At 39.5% G+C, this 17,889-nt stretch overlaps 3 protein-coding genes across 5 annotated transcripts in view; 2 read left to right on the top strand and 1 right to left on the bottom strand.

Moving 5' to 3' along the window:
* The window catches only part of oxct1a (3-oxoacid CoA transferase 1a), a 43,355-nt gene extending 35,850 nt beyond the window's left edge, over positions 1 to 7,505 (bottom strand). The window contains exons 1-5 of one of the 2 annotated variants that reach the window (XM_030358867.1): positions 7,255 to 7,505; positions 5,989 to 6,097; positions 5,632 to 5,722; positions 968 to 1,103; positions 354 to 503 (exon numbers count right to left, since the gene is read on the bottom strand). In XM_030358867.1, the coding sequence (XP_030214727.1) occupies positions 354 to 503; positions 968 to 1,103; positions 5,632 to 5,722; positions 5,989 to 6,097; positions 7,255 to 7,359 (591 nt within the window). In that variant the 5' untranslated portion in view covers positions 7,360 to 7,505. The other variant, XM_030358868.1, reaches the window with a different exon arrangement.
* A 569-nt stretch (positions 7,506 to 8,074) lies between these two features.
* Positions 8,075 to 12,284, top strand: rimoc1 (rab7a interacting mon1-ccz1 complex subunit 1). The gene is made up of 6 exons (XM_030358947.1): positions 8,075 to 8,274; positions 8,930 to 9,039; positions 9,503 to 9,649; positions 10,411 to 10,542; positions 10,821 to 10,935; positions 11,227 to 12,284. Exons 1-6 carry the CDS (start codon positions 8,181 to 8,183, stop codon positions 11,460 to 11,462), a joined length of 834 nt encoding a protein of 277 aa, XP_030214807.1. The 5' UTR covers positions 8,075 to 8,180; the 3' UTR covers positions 11,463 to 12,284.
* Positions 12,285 to 12,360: 76 nt separating this feature from the next.
* Positions 12,361 to 15,092, top strand: fbxo4 (F-box protein 4). 2 transcript variants are annotated; one of them, XM_030358945.1, is made up of 7 exons: positions 12,361 to 12,609; positions 12,727 to 13,001; positions 13,082 to 13,305; positions 13,732 to 13,807; positions 13,893 to 14,065; positions 14,381 to 14,607; positions 14,806 to 15,092. In XM_030358945.1, the coding sequence occupies exons 1-7, from the start codon at positions 12,451 to 12,453 to the stop codon at positions 14,887 to 14,889; spliced, it is 1,218 nt and encodes a 405-aa protein (XP_030214805.1). In that variant the 5' UTR covers positions 12,361 to 12,450; the 3' UTR covers positions 14,890 to 15,092. The 2 variants fall into 2 exon arrangements, with proteins under 2 accessions (XP_030214805.1, XP_030214806.1); XM_030358946.1 differs by lacking the exon at positions 13,732 to 13,807 and having other exon boundaries at positions 13,082 to 13,315.
* Positions 15,093 to 17,889: the final 2,797 nt, after the last annotated feature.

Genomic DNA, 17,889 nt, shown 5'->3' with positions numbered 1-17,889 from the left:
TAAAGCTGCCGTTAGGGTCCGTGTAGAAATTATCCCCTGCATTATAATCTTATCAGGGACCAGTCTAAAACCAATGTCATGCAAATGGACTTCATACACTTCAAGAGCTGATTGGCTGTGAGTCACACTTAATCTGTTTAAACCCAGGCCCGGTCAGGTTGCATAAATTATGTTGTTATCCAGAGGTGGAAGACAGGTTGGGCATTAAAAGTCAGTGAACGTGTAACTCTCCCCAATTCAGAGTAAACTACCAAAGACAATTTGGGTATGGTCACCTATACCAGAAGATACACATTGCATGATATACATTGTGTGGGGAATTGAAAAGAAGACTACAGAAACAAGCTTCCCACCTCTCGCATTTCACTGGCAATGGCGATGGTGCCGTCCTTGTTGTATTTGATGGGGGAGCCTCCCTCTTGGATGAGGGTACCATAGCCGGTAGCAGTGAAGAAGGCCGGGACCCCAGCCCCACCTGCTCTGATCCGCTCTGCCAGTGTGCCCTGAGGAAGAGTACACAGGAAACCAATGCTTTTACGTTTTTCTACATTTAAAAAATGAACTTAACAAACTGAACAAAATAAAGTAGAAGATTTTGTATTATTTTTATAAGAAAAGTGTTTGTGCGTGTGTTTCTGTCTATGTGTGTGTGTTGCACATTATCATCATGTGTATAAATTAAACCTATTCCTTATGATGTCACTTCGCACACTAGCGGCCTCTCATGGCCAGAATTTTCACCATAACGCAAGTCTTCAAGCAAGGTATTGGTGAGATCATAGAGAGCATTCCCTGGGTCAATGGAGTCGTGAATAGATTACATTTATTCTATACATCTACTCCACACATTTACCTGCTTATATGCATGAGCTATTATCTATTATGCTTTAGTTGTAGAGTTTATTAATGAATCCCTTCTGGTTAGGTGGTTGTATATTGGTGTGAATGTGTTGTGTTTTGTAATAACCTGAGGTGTGAGTTCCACTTCCAACTCGCCCGACAAATACTGCCTCTCGAACTCTGCATTCTCGCCAACGTACGAGGAGATCATCCTCTTGATCTGCTTGGTTTGTAGGAGCAGACCCAGGCCGAAGTTGTCCACTCTGGGGGGAGGGAGAGACAGGGAGAGAGGGGCGACACACAATCTATTAGTATTTAGAAAATCATCTCGTATTCAATGAGGTTCTTATGCAGGTTTTATGTTCGCTCGCCAGGAACACAAAATAAAGACTTTAAAAAAAAAAAAGTTAATTTAAAAGAACTATCAAGTAATAATTAAAGCTGGAAAATAGAAAATCGCTATCCTTTCATGGCCGTCATAACATTACCATTGTCCAATCAAACTGGATTTTAGCATTATTCATTACTGTATTTCCACAACTTATTTTATTATCCGTTTCATGTGCCTTTGAAGTAGGCCAAGATCAGCATGTGAGCCTTAAGCACTATTTCAAGTCATAATGATTCATTGTGGTTATTATTAAGGGTTGGACTAGACTCTGCACGTCTGGACAATATCTCGGCAATGCAAAAAGACAGTCCAACCCTAAATAAATCATTAGAATTATTTTGAAAGCAAATACTGCTTAAGGAAGCAGGCAAAGGCAACTGGTCTGTGGGTTTCTGTCCGGTGAACACAAAGCGAGAGAATCATCACTGAAAAAATACAGAAAAAAACTATATTTATTCATGCAGAACATTCACTCACTTTACTGCTGTACTGTACTGTGGGCTATGGCTGGTTTGACATCAAGGTAGATTATGACACCACACTGTTACCGATACTAGGACCAAGCAAAAGGCCAGGGGGAAAAACACAACCCCACGAAAAAGAACGTCACCTGACTGAACAGGCCCTAGCCCCTTTAGAGGCATGAAAGGTCCTAAACACAGAGGATAACAATGGGGACACTGTGAGGCGTGCAAAAGGATAGGCCCTTGGGAAAGCAGGCTTCCTGCAGCATCACAACTGATGTATTCAGGAGTTTTCAGGAGGGAAAATGTAGTTTTAAGAAACGGGTAGACACAAAGAATTTTGGGATTTCATTCAGCTGTGTCTTTAGATTTAATGAACAAATGAATATATTCAATGGCGTCCTTTGTTCCATGGTCAAAGCCATTGTAATGACCAGGTTTATATTAGACTTTAGAAAGGATTATAAGTTGGTTGATTAATAATATTTAACTATTTTCTATTCAAAGATTATTTGACAAAGGCGAAGTAAATAGAGGGGGAAGCCTATTCCCCAATATTCACGGAGCCTGAGGTGAATAATTGTTTTAGTATTTACTACACGTGAACGCTCCAAAAATAAACAAGACTTTTTGCCGGGATTTATTTGTTTTTATTAGCGGTTTATTTGTTTTATTAGAGTGACGAGACGTCCGCCACGCTCGCTCCCCAATATCCCGAGTTTGAGATCTCAATCATGGGTTATTACCCAATGTCCCGAGATAGCGAACCAATCAAATTGCGTAATCTTAGGAGGTTCACGTGTAGCATATACTAATGACCTATATTGTATGTTTTCTTCAGTCCCCAGAATAAATAGCTGCTACTATTGGAGAAACTAATGGCAAACCAAATAGATGATGCTTGATTAATAAAGCAACAAGTACTGAAACTGGGAGAAATCGGTACCGTTTAATTCCCACTACCTGAAGGGCTGCAAACACTAAAGCTCTGCACATCTCTTTGACTAATGACCCTATTAGTTTATCTTGACATTATTGCAAATCACTGATTAGATAAGCCGAACAACTGCTACTGTGTATGCTAAACACAGCTGATATCGGTTTAAAGATTGCCAGCGCTATATTTATTACTTTACGACTTCTTTGTTGTCCTTGTTGTACCGTTCTGTGATTCTGTCTCTGGCAGCTGTACTTATGTGTGTGTCTTTCCATGATATAGTAGGTTTGTCTCATTTTACATATATCCAATGATTGACTCTTCACTTCAATCAAAGGGATCATTATCAAACGGGAAATTTGTTAATATAACGTACCAAAATGTACATTATATGGAGGTAGTTATCTATCTGCCGTTTTATTATTAAAGACATTACATCTGGAAAATAAAAGCAGTTAAGAAGGGAAGTAGACACAAGATTATCATTGACAATAAAGGCATGGTTACTGTGTCACCAGGGGCTGTATAAAAAGGGCATAACGCTCTGAATTGTATTACAGTTATGGCAGCCAGGAATGACATTGTAGAAGGTTGGTCAGCCATTAACCTTTTGAAACGGACATGGCAGAATCGACTGAAATTATATTAGACTTACTTCATAAAAGTGATGGCAGCAAAGCAAGGCAGTACATCTCATCTATCAATCTATGACTGGGGCCATACTCATTGTTTAGTACCAACCAACCAAAAACAAAACCTATGACATTAATTAAAATACCCCTTCACCCCCAACTCCCCTTTACACACACACAGACACTCACACACCAATTTTATCTACTTCTCTGCATGTTGGTTTTATAGTGGTGCCCATCAGTGTAGAGAATGTGATTTGTATGGTTTCCATGGTTTCACTACAATGGTCACCGCACATTCTAGTGCCTGTACTCCAATGTTTTGTCCTTCACTGCGATGTCACCTGACTCTAAAGGGCACCAGGCTAGACATGTGGGTCAGGAAAGTTAACAACAGGAGCGCCGTGATAGATAAGCTTGCTCTAACATTGCATGACTGCCATTCAGAAAGCTTTCTGCAAGCGCTCATTGTTAAGCTGCCCTTGTGTCTCTCAAGTCCTTCTCAAGTAACACTATACCAAACAATAAAAAGATAGCCAACTGTCTGTGTCTGAGAGGACACGAGTGAACGTCCTTAAAGAAAGTGTTGAATCATACAGCAACTATGGGTGCGTTGTTCCAGACAGAACATTTTCTCGCACACTGGCGGTAAATAAATTCTTTTTTTTAGTGCACAGAGTTTATGCAAAGTCGGTTACACTGATATTTTTTTTCCGTCCAATAACCTTACCAACATCATAATGCAAGAACTAGAAAATAAAATTTACAGCAATGAAAAATGTATTGGAAAATATATACAAAATATCTTGTTTTTGAAATATCTTGTTCTTTTGTGTTTGCTTTGGTTTCCTAACATGTTTGATCATGAAAAATATAATCCAAGTTATGCATATTCATTTTTAGCATTCATAAATAAAGCATTTAAACAAAGGTTTATCATTATTTAAATGTGTGTGCCTGCGCTTGCGGTGCATGTGTTATGCATAACTTCTGCATGGCAGAGGAAAGCAAGTAAGTCACATTTTTGGCTTCAGCTGTAGCATGGCAAATAGGACAGCAGAGAGAACTATTGGATTGACTGGACTTGTTGGGAAAGTATTCATTGAGGTGCAAAACACGATTCCCAGAGATATTCAGCATGGAGCCAGCAGTGGGACGGGAGGGGGGAGGAAGTTTTCCATGGCATGTGTTGTCCCTCTAAAATTAACTGTTACATAAGCGTGTCTTCCTCGTTGCAGCTCTACAAAGGCAGGAAATCAAAGAGGGGACTGGCCAGTGGAATGAGTGAGGGGCACTAAATGCAAACACGCGGGTTGCTTCTGTTGCTACATTAAATGAAAGTGATCTTAGAATGGTGACCTTGTGCACACTCCTGTAACGTAAACATGTGGACCATCTGTGCGGAATCCCACTGTGATAAAGTCCAGATTGGTTAGCTAGCAGTATTTTTCTGCTTGTAATGCCACTGGCATGATCTCAGGCATGTTGACGTAACTTCAAAGATCAGTGACCTTCACTGAACCCTGCTGGTTAAGAATTTTTAAAAAAATAATCAGGCTGTTTAGAATTTGCTTATCCAAAGTAAGCTTTCCCAACACCAGACTTCAGAATGTATTCTTTGTAAACACAAATTGTCTACTGATACAAAGCCATGACATTTGTATTGACTTTATGTACAATCATAATCAAGATTAATTTGCTCATGGGGCCTCACGGCAAAATAATGTCAGGAAGTTCTGGTGTATGTTTATTGCCATATACTTTACCGGAGTGGCTGGACAAGAACACGCTACTATAAGGGGATGGCAGTAGCTCCGCAGAGAGAGCAACACACATGTCGAGAGATGCTGGTTTGAATCCTTGGCTCTTTAAGGTGCCAAGGTGCCCTTAAGCAAGACACTTAACAACTAACTCCTCCAAATTAATCGTTTTTTCCTTGCATGGCTGACAATAATGAAGTCTATTTGTGATTATGTGTACAGGGGTGAAAGAGAGTCAATGACCTGTGAAGTTTTTTGAGTAGCTCATGCACAGCAAGCAGGATTACTACATTAAGACTACTGCTGACTAATCTGCTAAAGAAAGCACTGCGACAGAAATGACACATAGTCAAAGGGTCTAGGCTATAGTGGTAAGAACCAACACATCTTCACCTGGGCTCAGCATGACTCAGGCCGATTTTCAGTTGAAGAAGTAAAGCATGAAATGATTCATGATAAGAAAACATTACATTTTATGAGCACACACATATGAACAGTTGTAATAAGGTCTCAGGTCATGAACACAGGAGAGAGTCAATTGGAAAGGAGTGCCACACCAAATAAAGCGCTAAACACACACTGCATGCATGCGCACACATGCACTTACCCAGCATTGTTGCTGACGGCTGTTAAACCCTTCACACCAGTTTTCAATAAACTGTTGATTAGGTTCTCCGGAATTCCACAAAGTCCAAAACCTGTCAACAAAGAAAAGATGGAAGAGATTTGGAAATTATTTTTATATTTTACTTACGTGATAGGCCTACTGTTTAAAACGAGTAGAGACATGGTGTCATATTATGATTTGTACTGTCCGTCTTAATCATATTGTAAATTTGATTATTATTTTACTATGATTGCCAAGTTATTATCACAACTTTATGCTAACTCATAGCTTCATTCAGGCCATAGACGGGGCCACTACCTTTTCAGAACTTAGTGGTCGGTTAACAGTTGAACTCACCTCCGACCAGAACAGTAGCTCCACTAGGAATGTCTTTCACCGCCTCAGTGGGATCTGTGTAGAACTTGGAGTTTCTCTGGTCAGACGTGGAATAGTAACAGCCGGAGGTCTGTGGAATACAGTCAAAAGCAATGAGGATATATAGTTTATAGAGCTTTGTTAATTGCACTGTATTGATGCACTGTAAAATGATAAGTTAATAAGATCCTTGGGAGAGTTAAGTGGTAGGGTGGGACATTGAACAAGTTTAGCGGAGAAAGGGAAACCAAAAGAGCAGGGGTGGAGGCCAATCCCACATCAAAACAGATCTGAAGGGGAGTTGGTTAACGTCCAAGCTGGCCAACGGCTTATGGCAGACTTAAAGCCACCAGCCACTTGACTACTTTCTAATGTCCTGGAAGATACAGCATTCAAATAACCTAAGGGGCAGTACATTTCATTGTTTACATTTATTTGATTGGGTAGATTGCTCAATTATATGGATCAGCTAACAAAAGACAAAGTGTTTCTTCCAAAATACATTTATATTAATGTAGTTTTATGTAAGCAGGACAATATATTAAATGATATTTAACATGTACATTAGATTGACTTCTTACAAAGGAGGAGAACCCGAAGCTATTGAGGTTTGGCTTAAGAATAATAGGCTATGTATATGTATCTGACATCATCATTTGTTGAGATATTAAATACAATGTAGGTTAAAAGCAGTATTGTTGGGCAACACTGACTTCAACTCACATTGTAAACATTCAACGGACAGTATTTACATTGCGGGCTTGATGAGGTTTTGGATCATTATATATTACGAGTAATATGAAATCGATGAAATCAATGTAGGCCTATTCAAAATACATGGACTAAGACCTAGATGCATAGTTTCCGTTCGTTTTAACAAACGTTACAACATTGAGTCACACAAACGAATGGTATTCGATCTGAGTGTGCGTCTGTGTGTGGTTTAAGTTTAAGTTGGTTTAAGTTTACATATAGGCCTACTGTACTATACATTTTCCGAGTTGTTAAATCATAAGGGGATTTTAGCTCATTTTAATGAAGTGTACTACTATACATCAATTAAGAAAAAAAAACTCCCTGGTTATTTGCCAGAACAAGATAAGCATGCGAATTAGAAAGCCATAAATGCCTAAATTGCAGGGATAGTGATAACATTCGTAATAAGGTTACACATGCATCAAGAGCCACATGGTTAGTCTGTTTGCTAACGTGTATGTTTCATTCATTAGAATGCATTTCAATACTGACCTTGATCAAGTCATGCTTAGCGAGGTATGATTTGGATCGCGATGTGCCAAATACATTTTTGAAGAACACATTCTCCGCTCGTGATAGTGCTTTAAATGCCGCCATATTTGAGCTATAATGTAAGCTATACCGAGTACCCGATGTTTAAATTCAAGTGACTACAATATGGTGTAGGGTCTCATGAATGGCAGCCGACGGGAACAGCCGTCGACGCACTCTGCACTGAAATGACGTCAGTTGGGACCTAAAAGGGGCGGAACATATGGTTAAAGGGGCGTGGTGACCGAAGGTGCGAAACCACATCTCGGCCATGAGCGACGGAGGCTCGGCGAACTCATTAGAATTTAACCGTTGCGCTGCCGACGAAAGAGAGCATTACCCAATGAGCCCATCCGAGAGTTTATAATAAAACAACAAAAAGCATTTGTTAAATTGTATTTAGAGTTGTACAAAAAGGAGTTCCAACAGACATATGTTTATATATCGATATATATATACATAGATTTTCAAATATAAATATAAAAAATCATCAAGGTTCATTCAAGGTTTTATAAGATATTGAATTGTTATGTGTTTTTTGTATTTCTTAAAACCTAAGCAGAGCAATGGTAAAACAATAACATTAAACTTTCCCGGGGATTTATCAAGTAATCTGTATTAATCATAGGAATTAATCTGAAAGCAAATTTGACGCTAAAATACACACACACACACACACACACACACACACACACACACACACACACACACACACACACACACACACACACACACACACACACACACACACACACACACACACACACACACACACACACACACACGCATGTACACGCGCACACCCACACACACACACACACACACACACACGCGTACACTTTGAGCACGTGAATAATCCAGCGCTCACGTGACAAAGGTTTTCAGTCATGGCTGACGACTGCAGGCGACAAGGCTTCGAGCTGGAGCGACGGATATTTGAGTTGGACATAAAGTGTGCTAGCCTGCGATCGGAAAAACAAGGTATCGGTTTAAGGTCCCCGTATGGATATGGGACACGCAAATAAACGTTTACACTTCGAACCCTGTTGCGGCTGACCGCCCAGTTAATACGACTAGCTAGCGTGCTAACGATATGTAGCCTAGCTTGACGCTACCATAACAACATCTGGTCTCCGGTTAAACGTTATGTGTTTGCATCACATTCGCATAAACCCAGAAGGCTTACTGCACCTCTTTTGGTTGTATTGTTTGGCTCGACGCAATGCTGTTCGTTATATTGTGATGGATTACCAGCTACCGAAGTGAGTTTTTGGGACAGCTGTAGGCTACATTGCTAAGGTTAGCTTAATAATGCGGAGTGGACAGTTATTTTATTTGCTGATCCTTAGAATTGGAAGTTTCCCAGCAGCAGTGTGAGGACCACTGTAATGTTAACTTGGAGAATGCGCTTGTTCTACCAGTCAAGTTAGGCAGCTATGGCTGCTTTGTCTTCGATAGTGTATGTCATATTAACAGTCAGTTACCCTCCTAGCATCAAGGGGAAACAAAGTATGGACAACATTTCTTAATGTCATATTCCAAAGAGTTGGTCATCAGCAGACATTCATTACGCAGTTCATACTCGATTCCACCCCGTTAGGTCTGTAATTGTTACGTATGATTTGTTTTTCCTTAGATGACGACTATTTACAGAATGCGTCTACCATACTAGACAAGTTGAAAAGCTTCTACAGACAAGGAGGAGAGACGAGCAGTCTTCCCAAACTGCTTCAGGATTACACACAGGTAAACACAACGATATCACTTGATTATCCCTCTTGTCTAATCGAGCAGGGCTTTAAAACACAATGTGTTCAATTTGTTTATTATTACTAATGCTTTCAAAAGGCGTACAAAATAACTGATTTGATGCAAGTGGTTATATTGTATGTATATATTTGCATGTTATAATGTTTAAACATACAAACGCCTTTTATGGTCATTGTCACATTCTGGAAGTGTACTGCCTGTTTTTAAAGAATATAAGATTATCTTTATTTCTTCTGGTTGACTATATATTTTTTATAATTTTCTTAAATACATTGCTATGTTCGTTTTTAGTTGCATTACAAGCAAAGTTATGTAGGAAATGTTAGTCTATTACGACTAATACTACCATAGTACAGTATTACTGATAATACTACATATCTTTCTTGTGTGGGTAGTGCTGGGGAAAAAAAACATTTGATTCTGTATTTTGTGTATGTAGGTGATCCTAGACATCACATTTTATGAGGAAAATAGGCTTGTGGACCAGGAGTTTCCTGAAGACAGTTCCCCATTCAAAATCCAGCAGCTGCTGCAGGACCTCACAGAGCCAGAAGTGTTGGCAGGAAGACTGGCACCAGCACAAGAGGTGTGTGTGTGTGCTTGTGCTGATTGAATTATCTAACGGCTATATAAGAACATACTCTACTTTTTGAATCAACATCACTGTTGTCTGGGAACTGCCACCCTCCTGAAACACATGGTTCTTTGTGGATAAGGGTTTCCTCTTAGAGAGCAGCGATGCCGAAGGAAGTCTGCAGTTTTGTTGAGTCACCCACTTAAGTGAAGTCAAGGGTTTGAGGGACTATCAATTATAAAGTGAAATGCCCTTCTATCAGCCCTACACTTGCTAATTCTATTGCAAAACATCTGCAGTAGTTTTCTTTGGTCGATGGTTAAATCACAGTCTAGCAATCGGCATATAGAAGCGCTTCTAAAGTACTTTAACCAAGTCTGCGTTGCTAACATACCCGAAAATAACCAAATTGATTTTAAGGATGTAATCTGTTGACCAAAGTGTGGCAAATGAATTTGGGCAACAATGAGAGTCTCTCATGCCAGGGGTTGGCGTTTGTTCTTATAGCTTGAACGAAAACAAATTGTGAACTGGAGTTACTGAATTACTTGTGATTTTTCATGAATGATATGAGAACAAACAAGCCTCTTACTTCTAGATGGAAGAGAAATTGGTTTTGAACATGATTTAAAGACGATGCTATCATGGCATCTCTTTTGCGTCAATACTGCAAATGTCAAATCTATGAACATGTATTCATAGCATTATATAGATATTCAGAAATGGCCATCTCATTGTTCAGCGTGTGTATTTGTTCTGTTGGGGGACCGCAGGTGCAGTCTGTGCTAGGCCTGGAGCTCTTAGAATGCCTTTACTGGAGACGGGGAGCCCTGCTGTACATGTACTGTCACACTCTGCACCAACGGAAACAATGGATAAAGAAGAACAAAGACACATTTCTTAAGGTACACCATCCTATATGACCGGACGTGGATGCTTTTTAATCCATTCTGCATAATTTGCTATATATCCAGAGCAATGTGCAGTGAATGATGCATTTATAGGTCATTACGGACCAAATAATTGGTTATTTAACTTGCTCAAGGGAGCCTATAGGTAGACTAGACTGTGGGCATTGGGGGTCGAACCCTGTACCTTTTGTCAGGGAGTTGTATCTACCTTTTGTTGTTGTGTTGTGCTGATGCACCACAATGCGTCTGAGAGTCTTTGGCCTCTCCATCAGTGTATCCAGGAAGGTGTGCGCTACTTGATGCGAATGCTGCAGGTGCGAAACTCTGTGAAACTCAACGACGGGGTGGTTCTCCACGACACTGCCACCGCCAACTTCCTATCCGAAGGTACGCATGTTGTTACTATCTTCACCCTCAGGCCAGGTACTTGTTACTATTTGTATGTAAATAAATGTAACAAAGCCTCTGCTCTGTAACATGGAGGATTGCATTCATGACCAGTTGAAACAGTTACTTGACTATAATGCTCTGCATGGTAGGAGTTTAACAAGATATTGGAAAAACTCGTATAAGAGTCTTTATTTTCATCGGCATTATGTGAAGTAGAGCTATGTCCTCCATCACAGAACTGCACTGCTAATAAATCAGCTTGTTTGTTTTTTCTCATCCTCTGCTCAGGTATCTTCTCCGACACTCACCTGCTGACGATGATGTACATCGGCGAGATGTGCTTCTGGGCCGTGAAGTACGAGGACTGCAGTGTCGACATGATGGACCGCAAAGAAGACCGTCTCCAGTTTCGGGACATTGGAACACAGATCCTCAACAAATACGTGCTGGCCTGCGAGGGCCCGCTGCAGGGCCAGGGCTGGAACACAGAAAACGCCAAGGAAATCCTTAGTATCTTACAGTAGAACACCCAGCAGCTCCCGCACTGAAGTTGCCCTCAGGCACAAGTCCAAGATCAAAACATACGTGTACCGCCTCCAAAATAAAACCTTAACCCAACAGGGGGGAACCATTGATGTGCATAGAGGGATTTTAAAGTGGGGTGGTTGGGGTATCTTAAGTAAGTGAAGTAAAACAGTCTTGGGTTTGTGTTTAAAGGCAACCTCATTCTATGCCAAACAGCTCTGGCCAAAGGAGAGGTATTAAGGGGCTAGAGGGTTTTGGGTGTATAGTGTAAAAGTGGGGTTAAGGAGAAAGATTAATAAAAAAAACAAATGTTCTCTCTGTCCCTGAAACACTTATCTTCCTGACTCCAGGCAGGTCGGAGCATATGGTCTGCTCTGAGAATGTGGTAAAGTAACATTAATATTAATATTAGAAAGACTATTAAGAAAATAACCTTTTTTAAAAAAAGATTTAGTTAATGATAATCCATTTGGGAATGAGACATTGCACAGCGACTTTTTATTTATTTTATTTTATTTTTTCATTTTTGTTATACTTTTGTTAATATATTTTTAATTAATTGCGTCTATATTACAAAAGGTAAGGATATGTCACAATATGTTGATTGAGACTGAAGTATTCTTTGAACTTTTTAAAGTACAGTTTAAATATCTGCTTTGTAATGCTTCGTTTGTGTCATCCCATCTTCAACTTCATTTTTTTTGACACATAACTTTGATAGTATGCCTATAATTGAAGTGTTCTTTTCGAGGAGAAAAAAAAAATCATTTTCTGTTTTTTATGTCCTCAATGAAAATAAATACGCGCGTTGGTTTAACAAAGGTTCCTTTATTACTTACTCTTACCGAATAATGACTTCCAATGTTATTGTGTATTTGGTAATTGGCTAAATACGATTCCCACAATGCACTTGGGTATTCCAACAACAAGGAAGTGTTAAAAGGCTGGTTTAAGAAAGTATAGTTTCATTTAAAAAATCTGATCCCAATGGAAGCGCCAACGGAGAAGCTCAGCGAATCGCTTGTCATTCGTAGCCTTAAACGTTTCAGAGATCGATTACTTTCCAACACCTGTCAACTAGGAAGTGATTCGAATCAAAGTCCGAAGATTCCGGTGGAGGATGCATCTCTTCTAGATAGAATACCGGTGAGACATCATTTCACACATTAGTTTCCCACCTTTATTTCAGGATTCTAACAAGTTACATTTGAACTATAAGTTAATTTGTGAACATTAGAAATCTAAACACATTTCCTGCTTAAGGTGGACGTACAGTTTCTGATCCTGACGCTTCTTCCTCCTGAGGACATCTGCCGGCTAGGAGCTACCAGTCGCTACTGGAGGGCTCTGGTTAGGGATCCATTACTATGGAAATACTTTCTGCTCCGGGATATGCCTCATTGGTCCTCCATAGATCACGTGACAATGCCTAAACTAGAAGCCCTGGCATCTGACATCTGTAGCAATGACCTTCAGCTGGAGGAAAGAGTGGAGGGTGAAGAACAGGACAACGTTTCAAAATATGACTACATGGCAGAGTGGGTATATCAGGATATCAATCAAATGTTGTATATTGTTATTCCTAGCTTTTTGAATATATTCCACCATACTGTCACAGGTACATGAAGGGCCATCCCGCCTGCAGACAAAAATGGCAGTTTTCAAGACCCCCATATGAGGTGGTCACTTCCTTCCTCACCTCCTTGCTACCGTCTTCTGAGCCACGCTACGCCATGTTCGGGCCCGGTATTGAACAGCTGGATGTCTCCATGGTGACGAGGCTCATGCACGCTCCAGATGTGCTGCCTGTGGCTGCCATTCCCAGTGGGAGACAGATAAATGGTGGAGAAATGTACAACATTAAACATGATACATTTTTTGTGTAATTATTATTAAGCTGTAATAATAACATCAAATCTAATCTTAGTACTTTAAAGCAAATATGCTATAGGCTTTTTTTTTATTTGCATTTTCATGGCATGAGTTGTTAATTAGCAGAAGAACTGTGCACTTGATGTGCACTTAAAGAGTGATGTGTTCCAACATGATAATTCACTGAAAAAAATGTACAGACAAACCAACAGCTCAAGTTATATTATGTAATGCAGGTATGGAAGTCTCCATGCAGATTTATACAATTATGGAGGGAGTTACTGGCCATCCAGGCTCCAAAACAATATTGGTATATTTCAGGTTTTTTTTTTAATTGTTCTGGTAATTATTCAATTACTTAGACAACCTAAACCAACCCATTCTTCATGAATATAGGAATTGGCTCAGGAATCAGTTATACATACAACCATCAACACAAACTAAACATCTTGACTCTCTACTCAACCAATAGGTAAGTGTAACGTAACAATATTCCTGATTGTAAAGTTCCCTTCCATTTATAACTTGTCGACTTGGACTTCTCTGTGTGGCTGCAGGGCTGAGAGGGATCGAGCCAGAGTCGGCCAGTACAGCGTCAATGATAAACTCTTCACATCAGAAGACACGGATCCACCAAGCTGTCCGATGTTTATCCCCAACCCTCAAGTGCAGGAAGTGTGCCAAGCAGTGAGCGGCTTTATCTACGTAGCCAATGCAGAGCCTGGGCAAGGTATGACGATGAGCAGCGTCAGCTTAAGGTTTTAGTTTAACTTCCATAGTGGCCCACACACACACAGAACAACGAAACCCGTCCGTGCTTGATGATTTTGGGTTTCTATAAACTATGTCTTTGATATCAATCAGAATCAGAATCTCTTCATTGTTATTGCATATGGTCAACGGAATTTAAATGCAAACAGTATTGCACAGTTGTGTTATCCAGTTTTTTATTAGTGCAAATTGGTACATTCAGGATGTTTTAAAGGTGCTTGTGAAAAGAGCAGTTGAATGTGAATGTATAATTCTTATTTGTGTATGGTGATAGGTGATGGGACGGTAGAGGCCGCCAAGATCCAGGCAATGTTGAGCCCTGCCTGGGGTTCCACGGCCAGGCCTCTCCTGGTGCTCTCCTGTGTGTCCAGAGAGCGACTGAAGGAAGAGCTGGAGACCGATGCGGCCTTGAGAACCACCCCCACTGGGGCAAGGTGTAGAACCCCCAGTGTTGAGATGGCCCAGAGACTGAGACTGCCACAGCTGCCTAACCCCTGGATGGTAATACATGTACCACGATATTTATCTCTCTCTGTGTCTGCCTGTTATGGAGTTGATACATACTACAAATTAATTTGTTTCAGTGTATGAGTGTGTGTGCTTATTTGTGTGTGTGTGTGTGTGTGTGTGTGTGTGGGGGGGGGTATGCACATTTATGTACATGCAAACTTATATGGTGTATTTTTTATCTATCTTAAGGTACAAGATACTGTGGCGGAATCTCTTTCAGGTCTGCTGGATGGCATCTCCTGGTTGCTACGCTACTCTGGCCTGAGAATCTAAAGCATCCTGAATATTCTATTGTGTTCTCAGAATCTAGTCAGTTCCCCCACTGATCACGGTCTTCATCAAATAAAGGTGTAGGGTGAATGTAAGCTTTATGAGCTCATAACAGTTGATTAATGTTTTTAATGTTTTATATGTATGATATATATAGTTTTTATGTTAAACGAATGTGTTATCCAAATAAAATGTGTCTATATCTACTTGTTTGGCTTTGTTTGAGTTCAAGTGTGCAGGATATTACTATATAGTGTTGAGATGTAAAAGCGAATAGGACATACAAATTGACTGAACTCAAGTGGGTACATGGGTGCAGTTGCATTCCATCACAAACGGCCAACCACAATTTGAATTAGAGGGGAACCACATTCAAGAACCTCTAATGGTTGGATGTTGGATTGGACAATAAATAACTATTAATTTTGTTCAGGAAATCGAACCTCCCATGGCATCTAGTCACTGATTTTAATTAATCACCAATCCTGTTTGGTGATTCTACCACACTGGAAGCCAAGTTCATATGTCTGCAGAGCATAGTTATCGTTGGCATTTGCCCTTTCCTACCAACAGGTGGCAGAAAAGAGCTCTATCTGCTAGTGCAACATGTGCTGCCCGTGGTTAGTTTGTGGTCAAGTGAGCCGACGTTCATATTACTCTGCGCCTTTATCAGCGTAATAACGGCTGACTTGTTTGAAGAACCAGAATAAACTTGACAAACTCTCGATTGAGTTAAGTTCTTACCAAATATCCATCGTTTTACATCTACATCTTTACATCTAGATATTTCTACATGTTTACAAATATTTATATTATAAAATATAAGTATTTAACATTTCACTGTAGTCTATTTAATAACAAGTTATACCCATTATTACTTGATCGAATAATATTATCACTGGAAAATAGACTATTGTTTGAAAAATATCCAAAGGAATGTACATTTAGCCTATTCAATAGTAACATAATGGCATTAGGCTTAATGTAATAACATGGAAAATAGAGTATAAATGGGACGTGGAGTTGAAATGCTGTTAGATTTTTGTGCATTTCTGGCATTAAAAATATCCCTCCATGGGTTTGTGAAGGAAACCAGTGCAGGCTTACACAGTTATGGATGGTGTTTTATTCTCCCAGAGAAAGGGATACTTACATTTTCCAAATCGTATATTTTATTTACATTTTATGCCTTTGCTGTTCAATTATATTGAACTTATTCCACTTTTTCAAATGCAACCTAACGTGAAACAACACTTTGTTTGTTGGTCTTTATTATTAATATTTAGCCTTGATTTAGATTGTTCCACTTTCAAGGAGTTTTAAATTAGGAAATTAGATGATTTCTTTCTCCAACTTGAAAACGTTGTTTTACCTGATTTGCAAAAAAGATTTAGAATGGAAGCATTATTGCAGCAGTTCCAGCATTTCCCTTAGCCAGGGCCGGCCCTGACCAATTTGGCGCCCTAGGCAAGATTTTTGCTGGCGCCCCCTACCCCGTTGGATCGCACAGTAAATTCGACTACCAATGTTCATAAACTCAGAGAAGCTACAAAGCTTTGTATTTGAGACTCTGTGATTTTAGATAGAAAATTAAACACACGAAACGTATTACAAACCAAGTAACAAGCAATTAATCACTCATACAATAAGTATGCACAAAATACTGCAAAGAAATGCATAATGTTTACTAAAGGCATTCATAAGCAAAATAATAGATAGAGCTCAGATTCAAATTATTGTAAATACAATTAAATGTAGTATGGTTTATCTAGTTTGGTTCTAACCAGAGATTAAACAAGCACTCAACTGAAGTCTAAAAAAAATACAAAATTAGGGCTGTGCAGAGGTAGACGGGACAGCAGCACCTGATGCTGTGTCAATGGGGGTGGTACTGAAATATTTTAAAAGTGCTTCTGAAGGGAGAAGAGAAGTATATGTGACGACTGCATGTTACATTTTAATAAAAAAACAGATGCTTGGTGTGCTATACATGAGACTAATATAGACTAATGAAAATGTGATGAGATTCATTCAACTTTATTGTCATTGCAATGCAATTCAGTCTAACCACAGTGCAAAAAACAGTAAAGTGCAGTGAAATTAATGTATATATAGCCTATGAATGATATGTGAAAGCTAAGGTGTGAAATATTAACATTAATACACTAACTGCACACTCTTGACCCCGCCCCCCTCACAGAGGGCAGGTACAGAGCAACGAGCCAGGCAGGCACCCAGAAAAAAGGCTTCTCCATTATTTAATAGCCTTTGCTATGACTTTATGTTGCTGTGGGCATAAATAATATTTCGAAATAATAGTAGTAATGGCACTGACAATTTTTTTAGTTTTTTTAATATATATATATATATATATATATATATATATATATATATATATATAAATTATTATTATTATTTTTATTTATTTTTTTCCCCCGTTTTCGGCGCCCCCCGCGGATGACGGCGCCCCAAGCATTTGCCTATACTGCCTATGCCTAGGGCCGGCTCTGCCCTTAGCTTTAGTAAATCTGAGAATCAGGGACAGATTAATCGTATTATATGTATTATATTTACAGTATGCATCTTTTATCTACAGGCTTTACATTTAATCTCTAAAGTATTAATAGAAGACTATACAGAAGGGCCCTTTAATTTCAATTATACAATTCGCTGTTCTGTGTAAACAGGATGTCTATGCTTTTGACCATAGGCCTACTTACGTCAACAATTTACGGACACCATCTCCCAGGGGGATATCTCCTGCAGCCTTTGTGGGAGTGTGTGAAGTATTGTGAGGTATTGTTCAACAATGAAGGGGGAGTACCATGCCAATGCCCGTGAATAAACACCACTTAAATGTAACTGTTCAATAATCCAGCTCAGGAGTCACCCAGGCCAAGATGGCTGGGAGCCATATGAATGGCTGTGCCGTGGGAACCTATCTTTAAAGTATTAACTGGGAATAACAATTACAAATCCCCTGTCTGTTATTGTGGTTGCAAA

The sequence above is a fragment of the Gadus morhua genome, chromosome 6, assembly GCF_902167405.1.
Source record: "Gadus morhua chromosome 6, gadMor3.0, whole genome shotgun sequence".
In the NCBI taxonomy this organism is placed as follows: Eukaryota; Metazoa; Chordata; class Actinopteri; order Gadiformes; family Gadidae; genus Gadus; species Gadus morhua.
The sequence above is the reverse complement of the archived record's forward strand: the minus strand, read 5'-3'. Positions and strand labels throughout refer to the sequence as shown.